General features: G+C 45.1%; 1 protein-coding gene and 1 long non-coding RNA gene across 2 annotated transcripts; both read right to left on the bottom strand.

Moving 5' to 3' along the window:
- Nucleotides 1-976: 976 nt before the first annotated feature.
- On the bottom strand, nucleotides 977-4,384 carry LOC134460389 (major centromere autoantigen B-like). Its single transcript, XM_063212816.1, has 4 exons — nucleotides 4,194-4,384; nucleotides 3,773-3,887; nucleotides 1,887-1,915; nucleotides 977-1,309 (listed from the first exon to the last, which is right to left on the bottom strand). Exons 1-4 carry the CDS (start codon nucleotides 4,236-4,238, stop codon nucleotides 1,034-1,036), a joined length of 465 nt encoding a protein of 154 aa, XP_063068886.1. The 5' UTR covers nucleotides 4,239-4,384; the 3' UTR covers nucleotides 977-1,033.
- A 4,561-nt stretch (nucleotides 4,385-8,945) lies between these two features.
- LOC134460388 (uncharacterized) lies at nucleotides 8,946-10,346 on the bottom strand. Its single transcript, XR_010037076.1, has 4 exons — nucleotides 10,314-10,346; nucleotides 9,601-9,621; nucleotides 9,150-9,271; nucleotides 8,946-8,979 (listed from the first exon to the last, which is right to left on the bottom strand). It is a non-coding gene; the product is annotated as an uncharacterized LOC134460388 (long non-coding RNA).
- Between the last annotated feature and the right edge of the window lie 270 nt (nucleotides 10,347-10,616).

Here is a 10,616-nt window from a genome sequence, read left to right as displayed (position 1 = left end):
TGAAAAATTGAGTTAAGCCACTACAGAACCAGGGATATGTTACCTTCCACCAGCTTGCTGCAGAGAGAGGTGTTACAGCTGTATGGAGACAGCCTAACGCCTGCCTCCTTCAGCTCCATCTTCTTTGCCTTAGCCCTCCTCATGTACGTCACCATGAGGTTTGCCGAGAACCTCTCCGGCCCCTCTGCCCTTCGTTTCACCTCCTCTATCGAAACAAAGTTCCTGTGCAATCACAACACATTCACAACACATGAGTCATAAAGCTACAATATATGTTTTTACTACTTACAACATGAAGAGTTCAGACGCATATAAATACATTATAAACCAGGCAAACTATCTTTCACTAATGTTACCATACTGCACTACCTTTTACTAATGTTTTTATACTGCACTACTTTTCACATATGTTACAGTGCCTGAACACTCATCAACGTCCTATACAAAAGTGCCCATCCTAACTTTGGTAATATTACCAACCTTATAGCCTTCTTTGATGACGCCACCTTCAATAGGCTGTCCACATAGAATCCTTCAATAGAAAAACCAAAAAGACATATTAAGAGATTTGAATTTCACAAAAGACACTTACAGGTGTGCAAGATCAATGTGGGGCTCGATGAACTGGGGATGACGTCAACAAAACCCGTTTAAAACCAGCACAACTACAATTACCTAATGAGGTTGAGGTCCGATTCGAGCCTCAGGGTGCATGTCACCCCTAACATGAAACAACATTAGGCTCGAATCGAACTGCGTAAGGTAAATGTAGTTGCACGGGATGTAAACATATCATCCCCAGTTAATCGAACTCCCACGTTGATCTCGCACACCGGTAGTTTTTCCAGTGTTTCAGTCACTTTTAAATGTCTACATTTTTAAAAAATATATATATTATGATAACAAATGTCATACGCAATGTCATGTATCTCCATTCTGAGGAGTCAATGCATAAAGATACAAAAACATTTGTGAATGTGCTTCAAGCTATCTCACCGGGTGGAACGAGAGGCTGAGGCGCAGTGGCTCCGTCCTATGCATCTGCACCTGCCTCCTCCTCCTCCTCTTCTGCGTCCCCCTCATTTGCTCCCACTCCTGCTGCCTCCTCCTCCTCCTCTTCTGCCTCCCCCTCATTTGCTCCCACTCCTGCTGCCTCCTCCTCCTCCTCTTCTGCCTCCCCCTCATTTGCTCCCACTCCTGCTGCCTGCTCCACCTCCTCTTCTGCCTCCTCCTCGCTCGCTCCCACTCCTGCTGCCTCCTCCTCCTCTTCCTCTTCTGCCTCCTCCTCGCTCGCTCCCACTCCTGCTGCCTCCTCCTCCTCCTCTTCTGCGTCCCCCTCATTTGCTCCCACTCCTGCTGCCTCCTCCTCCTCCTCTTCTGCCTCCCCCTCATTTGCTCCCACTCCTGCCTCCCCCTCATTTGCTCCCACTCCTGCTGCCTCCTCCTCATTTGCTCCCACTCCTGCTGCCTCCTCCTCCTCCTCTTCTGCCTCCCCCTCATTTGCTCCCACTCCTGCTGCCTCCTCCTCCTCCTCTTCTGCCTCCCCCTCATTTGCTCCCACTCCTGCTGCCTGCTCCACCTCCTCTTCTGCCTCCTCCTCATTTGCTCCCACTCCCGCTGCCTCCCCCTCATTTGCTCCCAATCCTGCTGCCTCCCCCTCATTTGCTCCCAATCCTGCTGCCTCCTCCTCTTCCTCTTCTGCCTCCCCCTCATTTGCTCCCAATCCTGCTGCCTCCTCCTCCTCCTCTTCTGCCTCCCCCTCATTTGCTCCCACTCCTGCTGCCTCCTCCTCCTCCTCCTCTTCTGCCTCCCCCTCATTTGCTCCCACTCCTGCTGCCTCCTCCTCCTCCTCCTCCTCAGCAGTGTCTTCCTCTTCTTCTGCCTGCCTCCTCCTCCTCCTCTAGGACAGACTGACCTGAGAGTGAAAATGGAAGTTATTTACAAGGTACAGGTATACCGACAAACCTGTAAAGCAGAGCATTCTTGAAACACTTTTATCCAAATCGATATAAATGCTTAACCTGCTCAAGTAATTTAGAAAACATCTACATATGCAAATATTATTTATATTAAAGTGTGTGTGGTAAATATCCTTTTTCTAAATATCCTACTGCAACCTGTGTCGTTACCGTCTTGTTCTTGAAGAATTTCCGACTCCCCCAAACAAAGCGGAGTCATTGCGTTATGACAGAGATGCGTTTGGGAAAAGGCGCACACTTATTGCATCGGAAGCATTTAGGCTTAACAACGCTACTCGTACATGCACTTTATGTCAATGTTTCGCTACATGGTGCACCATACAATCAATGGATTGGCTGCAATGATTTGAAACGTTTTCAACTTTTTTGCCTTGCGGACGTTTAAATTACAAAGAAGTCCCGACATCCTGACATGGACAACTGTTTGGCTAGCGGTCAGCTGCACTGTAGCTACCAATTTCATGAACCCTGCCTTATGTGCAACGCATACGCGCACAGCTATTCACTCCCAGGCGCACCTTTCCCTCTCAATATTAATAAGATAATAGAAAGTACTCAAGGCTCTTTTGGTACTCTATCTGGTACATTGGAGCAACACACAGGTCTTGGGCACGCATTACTTTTGGTATTAGCTAAATGATTGTTGAACTGCTAAACATTTTACAGCGCTTGCAACTGTTACTAAGGCTAAGCTGTTAGTAGCTCAGGAGGCTACGGCCTGATGGGTCTTGCCCCTCAGTTGGCGGACAAGTGTCGCTTCACCCATATTGGAAACATCCAAACTTGTTTGACACAAAACTTAAAACGGGTGCCGAGACTTTGCTCCTCGAACCACCTCCGATATATCACTTTTTTGACATTTTGTTTGTCGTCGCTCTCGTTTTTCTTCACCGCCGGTTTCACTTTCGGTTTTAGATGTGATGGATGATTTCGGCACAAAAATGCTTGAAAATCGCCCCCCTCCAGGCCTGGACCCCAACTCCAGAAGTCCCAATATTACCTGTCAATTACGGCGGGGCATGCATTTAGTGTTAAATTCAATTCTTAAAATATAATGACCTTGGCTGTTTTGACAATTGTGAAGACTATCTTGCATATGATGCAGGAGAGATGAAGTCTTTACAGCAGAAAACACTTTAAAACACTAACAGGGACTGGACAGGTCAGGAAGTAGATTAGCGCAGAAGACGCAATACTGCGTAGAAGTCCACTAGGTGGCGGTGCTCACCATACAATTTACGGGAGTAATAGCCTTCTAAGGAGGCAGAACACTTTATTGTGCATTAATGAAAATTAAGTACTTTTTAATTGTATGGTAATTTGTATGCTTCAATAAACATCAAGTGCATTGGAAATGAGGATTCCCCAAATGAATCTAAATAATGTGCAATTATTTTTGCACTGAATACATATTTGAGTGGCCATCACCACGCCAAAACATTTGCTTAGGGGATGCACGAACTACATTGAAATTAAATGTACAAGGGGAAAAGTTTGGGAACCACTAGAGTAATGTAATGCAGAACAGTGCTTTTTTTGTATTACATGGCTGTTTTGTCTTTGAATATGATTTTACTGCCTTTGATTAGAGAGTCAATATTTACCTGTGAGCAATTTAATTGTTTTTAATTATTAATTGTTTTCAAATCGTCCAGTGCTAATTTAGCTTTTCGTTACCAAACAAGGTTGTGTTGTATTGTATTGTGTGATACTGACCTGCCCATGTAAACTTTTCTAGAAAATGGTCTTTTCAGTGTTAATCATTAAACATAACACCTGCGAACTTCACCTACCTTCTATTTGTACTCCTAATGTACTCAATAGCAACTTTGCGAGTCTGTCTCGCTCCAGGGGAATGGGGAGGCACTGCAGGTAGCCCTCTGCTCCCCCTAGGATCATCTCTGCGAACTGAAAAAGAAATATTATAATCACATAAAAACATAGTGCATGTCTTGAAGGCATCAGGCATCATTAGTTTAATACTTCCTAATAATGTGTCCTCTCCTGGGAGACTAAGATCATCTGTATAAATGTACAGTTTCTATCGTAGTAGGAGTCACTTAATGTAACATAATCCAAACGAGAGTCTGCTCTCTGCAAACACAGTGGGACCCAGTCTATCACCCATTCTATAATGTGATGACATGTGCATTTGATGACAAGCCAAACTCTGACTGAATCAGGTAATCTGCCAGCAAGTGACAAAATTCTTACCAGGATGCAGTAGTAGACCCCACATGAGACACTGTCCATTTGCATGTCGTGGTCCCGACGTATAAGGGTAAATGGTCCTGGGCAGCCTCTACTGGCAGCAAATGAGCTGTAAGTTTAGAGAAAAAACAGTTTTATGGAGAAGTTCACTGATTTTCCCTGGTCACGTCTTACAAAGCAGTACAAAAACAATGTCCCTCCAATTCTGCATTATTTTGCTGCATTCTGAAGCTTCCTCCCCCAGTGAGTCGAGGACACACACTGTTTTGAGCGCCATATTGCAAAACTATACAGAAAATGGGAAAATAAACGAGCCAAGGTTAAATGAGAACGTAAACCTCTCTAAAACACTCTACATGCCTGCTGACAACAGCACGAGAGCAACGAATACAGTGTGACACTCTGGTTTCAGCTAATTTAACAGCAACTAACAAAGAGGGTCCAGTGGAGCCCATGGTGGTAAGGCCCGAAAATTATGGTTGCGTCTTTGAGCAGATTTTTCTGAGGAAGAACAGACATAGACGTAATGAGCCAAAATCTGAGGATGGTAACAGCAATCTGTTGTGTGCATTTTGTGTAACCTGTGAGGTGGACTCAATGTATGATATGCTAAACTATCCTATAACATACTAAGTCTTACTTTTAAAAAGTAGGTGCTCCTGGCCCTGGAGCTGCCATCTAGGATCAAAGTCATCGAATGGCTGTTGATGGCCTGTGATCCTGGCCGTTCCTAAAGCTGGGCTTACACTGTGCGACTTTTGCCCCGATTTGGCACTCGCACGACTTTTTGAGAGTCGGGCCGACTTCTTGCTCAATCGCAGGTCAATCGTGAGTCTCGCATCGTGCAGTGTACATGGGGTAACGACAAGCGATTTCGCCTCACGGTCGTGCAATCGCAGGGTCGCAAGAAAATCAAAACGGTTTGATATTCTGGTCGTGGCTCGTGCGTAAATCGCACAGTTAAAACAGTGCTACGACCTGATTTGAGACCTCACATGCACGCGACCTCATCTCCACCTCAGGTGCGCATGTTCCCTCCTCTGCAGACCGGGGAAACATGCCTGTGGAAGCATTTCGCTCGCATCCGACTGTCGGCTCGTGTAGTGTGAGGATGTGAGTCGTGAGCTGTGAACTTTTAAACAGTGAAATTCCATCGTGCAGTGTGAGCAGAAGCTTGAGACCCACGAGTGAAAATATCGCACAGTGTATGCCCGGCTTAAGTGAGGCAGGGAAATGGCTTAATTCATTAAATCATGTCATATCACATTTGGTGTGTGTTACAAACGGTAACATAGATGGACTCGAAACAACGGAAAAGGGTACTCGAGGGTCATTTAATGATGTCGTCTAGGGGTACAATATTCAATATCAAAAACAAAAGAGGAGCCGCGCTCCTATATCAAAGCACAAAATGGTCAAAGCCGTAAAGGCACCGAATGAAAAAGGCTAAGTTTGTTTCTAAAAGTCAAAAAAAAAGGAAAATACAGGCCCAAAAGGCAGCGTCAAAAACAGGCAGATGCCAATGGCAAATGCAGGTCACAAACGGGCAGGCGAGTGGGAAGTGGCAAGCCGGAAGTGAGCGAGAGAGATGGATGGTCATCGCCTCTACTTGTGCAGCACCGTCTCCAGGCGCAGGTGGACTCAATAATCATCCTCAGCATCTCAGGATCCTGCTAAGGGCATGCGCAACAATCAAAAGTTAGGGGGCAGCCAAACAACAAAATTAGGGAGAGCGAATTAACCGCACCTGGTGGTAACACCCCCACCGCAAAATGGTGACTACTAGTCTCCAAAATAAAACATGAAATGGTGCGTAAAAATATGCGAGTTGCATAAGGTTAGGCACCAGCATATGCAAAACAAGGCAGTAGGCTATAGAGTGAGTTTTACACTAATAGTGTACACCAACCATCACCACAATATATTGACATGACTGTCATCAGTAAGCAAAGAAGACAATACTGATAACAGCACAGGGCCGCTTAAGCTACCCGATATTAAAATTGAACGACGGACCCAATAAATGGAATGAACACCAGAATGTAATTAACGGAGGGCAAGCTGTAACCGCGAGCTTCACTGTCAAACCGATGCATCGTCTCGCTCTGTGCGCTCTCGAGGTCGGCGCTAGCAACAGCGCGAGCTTGGCGCAAGTTCCTGCGGTAATCACTCACGAATGGCGATAGGACCGCACCAATCCCATGCGCGCTGAACATAGTCAGTGGTGCGTGGGATAGGTGATCAAACACCAATTCTGTCAGACCGATGATAACGCATGAGACGAACGAGAGAAGTGCCACGAGTTGTAGGAAACAATTTTGTGAGACGGTGCCAATTTCCGAAACAGGACTCAGTGAGTCAAAACAAGTTACAAGGCTATCATATGAATTATGCTGCTGCAGCAGATCGGGTTGGGACGGAAGAGACACAGGACTGTCAAGTAGTGGTTGTGCCAAGAATGTGTCATCCAACGGTTTCGCCACTACCTCGACATTACTGACACTCTTGGCGCTATTGTCCCGAGCGCGTTTACGCTTTAATTTCAAACAGTCAGCAATGACATGGCCATGTATGTGACAGTAGAAACAACCTTGTTGATCAGATGGAGTGGACGACGACCTGACCCCATTGTTCTTGCGAGAGACAGATGAACCAGGAGACAAGGAACGAGATCTGGCGTGGGCACGATCCTGGTGGATGAGAGAATACTCATCAGCCAGGATGCATGCAGCAGACAGAGTTTTGGGCTTCTGTTCGCTGACATGCGTAGCGACAGAACATGGCAAACAATTAATAAATTCCTCCACAAGGAGTAACTCGCGTAACGTTGCCTGGTCATTCGCTTTTACTACAGCGCACCAACGGTCAAATGACATTTCCTTCAATCGGCCAAACTCGACATACGTCTGATCTGCCCCTTTCTGGAGCTTACGGAAGGTTTGGCGATACGCCTCGGGGGTTAACTGATAACCGCGCATAATGGCATCTTTTACGTCGTCGTACACCACACTATTGGCAACAGGAAGAGACGCGTATATTTCCTGGGCTTTCCCAGACAGAACACATTGGAGGAGAGAGGCCCACTGATCTTTTGGCCACGCAAAGTTGGTTGCAACCCTCTCAAAGTGCGGAAAATACCGCTCCACGTCGGTCTCAGAGAAGGGGGGCACCAATTTGATATTCTTCGCCACATCAAAGACGGTTTTATTTTTACACTTTTCCGCTTCTATTTTTAGGCGGTCACGCTCCAACTCTAGTTGCTGTTTCGCAAGATCGGATTCCAACTCTAAACGCCGCTGCTCGAGGTCCAACTCTCGCAGACGGATGGTTTCAGAAGGACTACACCGGGTGGAGGGGGATGACGCAGCTTTAACTGGCGTACGAGGTGGCAACACACCTGTCTCAATGAAGACCCCAAAGAGTTTCGTTTTTAGACAATCTTTGGTCTTCTCATCCTCAGTGTCTAACGCGACGTTGTACTGTTTAGCCAATTCCAACAATTGGGATTTGTTGAATCGATGCAGTTTAGTGCGTGACGGGGATTCAACAAATCCTTTGATGGCAGACATGATTACTGATGATAACGAACAGCTGATTAATCACGGATAGTCGTAACAATTCGAGTGTGCATAACAAACCGGCGAATAACAGGCACACAGATAAACAAAAATGCTCCTCACCAAGTAGCAACGAGTCAAGGCCAAAGGAGGCGTTGAAATGGAGCTACAATCAAGCTACAATTAAGTAGCGACAGGTGGTCAATTAAGACAGGCACAGACGTGCAAACAGGACCACAAAAACAGACTTCCCAAAAAGACAGGCAGTTTGGCACATGCGTTGGGGGGACAAGTGGCGAGTGAAAAAAAACCTGGGCAGGGGTGGGTCCTACTCTACTCCTACTCTGTAAAAGAGAGAAAACAAGAGCCTATCTGACTGCGTTTCTTCTGTGGCTTACCCAGCTCGAGGCTTCAGGGAGCCCCCTCCTGGGTTATCCACCAAAAACGACTGAGAAAAGGAAAAGAAAACACACACCCAAGCCCAAAAGCGAAGGCAGCACTCACCACACAGCGCAAAAAACGCGGGGAAAACGGGGAAAACACGGCACGGCCAAAAAAGCAGCAAAACCCGTAGCGCAAGACTAGGCTACAAAAAGGCAAGGATGCGAGAGGTCAAAGACAAAATCCCGGAGAGCGCCCAATATGTTACAAACGGTAACATAGAGGGACTCGAAACAACGGAAAAGGGTACTCGAGGGTCATTTAATGATGTCGTCTAGGGGTACAATATTCAATATCAAAAACAAAAGAGGAGCCGCGCTCCTATATCAAAGCACAAAATGGTCAAAGCCGTAAAGGCACCGAATGAAAAAGGCTAAGTTTGTTGCAAAAGTCAAAAAGAAAAAGGAAGGTACAGGCCCAAAAGGCAGCGTCAAAAACAGGCAGATGCCAATGACAAATGCAGGTCACAAACGGGCAGGCGAGAGGGAAGTAGCAAGCCGGAAGTGAGCGAGAGAGATGGATGGTCATCGCCTCTACTTATGCACTACCGCCTCCAAGCGCAGGTGGACTCAATAATCATCCTCAGCATCTCAGGATCCTGCTAAGAGCATGTGCAACAATCAAAAGTTAGGGGGCAGCCAAACAAAATTAGGGAGAGCGAATTAACCGCACCTGGTGGTAACAGTGTGTGTGTGTGTGTGTGTGTTTGAGAGAGAGAGAGAGAGAGTGGGGTGGGTGTTAATAAAAGTATATATTACCTTACTGAATACCACAAAAAGTGCATTAATAACCTACGGAAGAAGAAATAAATGTGATGCAATAACTATATAGATATGATTAGAAAGATTAGGGTGCTCTGTAATGCATAGGTTACATAATGCAAAACATTACATGTTCAAGGTGACATGAAAGGCTGATGCATATTGAACAAGAAAGAGAAGAGGACCTTGATGTTTGTTACCTCATCAGGCAGCTCACACTGGCCTACAAGGGCCTCCAAGCTGCTCATATACAGGGTGTGTCCCCCAATGGAGCCCAGGCCATTGTACATTTTCTGTCCTTGGGACTTAAGTATTTTTAAGGCTGCATGGGTGAACAACAGGTTCAAAAATAGGTTACAAGGGTTATCATTATTATGTGATACAGTATGTAAGTGATCCAGTAATCCGGTGCTTTCAGACAACAGGCATATAGAGCATATTATGAGCAACAGTTCTAATCTCACGTATGATGAGACAAAGCCCGGCCTTTGTTGAACAATTTATACAGGTTTATACCATGAAAAAAATGTTTCATACAGCAATAGTCACAGAATTTTAGTATTTCACAAATTCTTCCTAGATTAAACAATTGCATTTGCAGATTGTCATGAGTAACATAGTTTATAAAGGAAATCATATCATAGAACTTACTGTCCATTTGATTTTGGTTTCCTGTAAAAGGCAAAGAGAAAAGACAAAACATATTTTTAATTAACCATGCTACATCACCGTTCTGTGAGGTGCCCTAAGAGCAGGGTTACATTGCCCACAGAGCAGCGAGTTAATGCGTCATATCGTAAGCTGCTCTGAGAGCAGAATTGCCGATATGCGGTAAAGCTGCCCTCAGAGCATACGGTTTTATAAAATAATCCGCGAAATTCCAAAAAGAGCAGCTAACTGTATCTGAATACTGATAAGAGAGACAACGGTACAAAAACTCTAAAAAGCCTTAACATTATAAGGTGCAATGAGAGGAGAGTTAAACTAAGTACGTTTACATTAGCCATCATCATATTATCGCTAGTGCTAGCAGCTATTTAATGTTAGAACCACATGTAATTAAAAATAAGAGGTTCAATAGAGATAAGCGGCATTGCATTCTTCATGTTAGCAGTTCTTAGTTGAAATTGTTCTGTATAAAACACTACATCTGCAACAACCTCCAAATAGTATATTAATGTTCAGAAAGGGTCACTGTTAGCTTGGAATTAGCTTAGGCTTACATTCTTTGGCCAGGGCATAGCTTGCCAGTTGAGAGGAGAAAACACGATCAATCAACACACTTGACAAAATATAAAATAATAATAATAAACTTGACAACATAGTTCACCACAAACACACAAAATAACCTAGTTTAGTTATACCTCGAGTGCAACGATCTCCAACGGCTGTCAGTGAAATCGCGCGCCTTCAAAATGTTTGAATGTTCAAAGCCCGCCTCCTGTTGTCTGTGATTGGACGAACGAGAGAACCAATGGCAGGCAATGCTGCCCTCAGAACGTATCCAAAGTCTGTTCCCATAAGTCCCATCACTCGGCGGCCATCTTGGCTACGCCTCAAACTGACTATTTGAGATTAGTCAGTGATGGGGTATATAAGAATGAATGGGGGAAATAATGTTGTGTGACAGATACACAACTCATATGGTTGGAATCACAATGAAAAAC

The sequence above is a fragment of the Engraulis encrasicolus genome, chromosome 12 (genome assembly GCF_034702125.1).
Source record: "Engraulis encrasicolus isolate BLACKSEA-1 chromosome 12, IST_EnEncr_1.0, whole genome shotgun sequence".
NCBI lineage: Eukaryota > Metazoa > Chordata > Actinopteri > Clupeiformes > Engraulidae > Engraulis > Engraulis encrasicolus.
The sequence above is the reverse complement of the archived record's forward strand: the minus strand, read 5'-3'. Positions and strand labels throughout refer to the sequence as shown.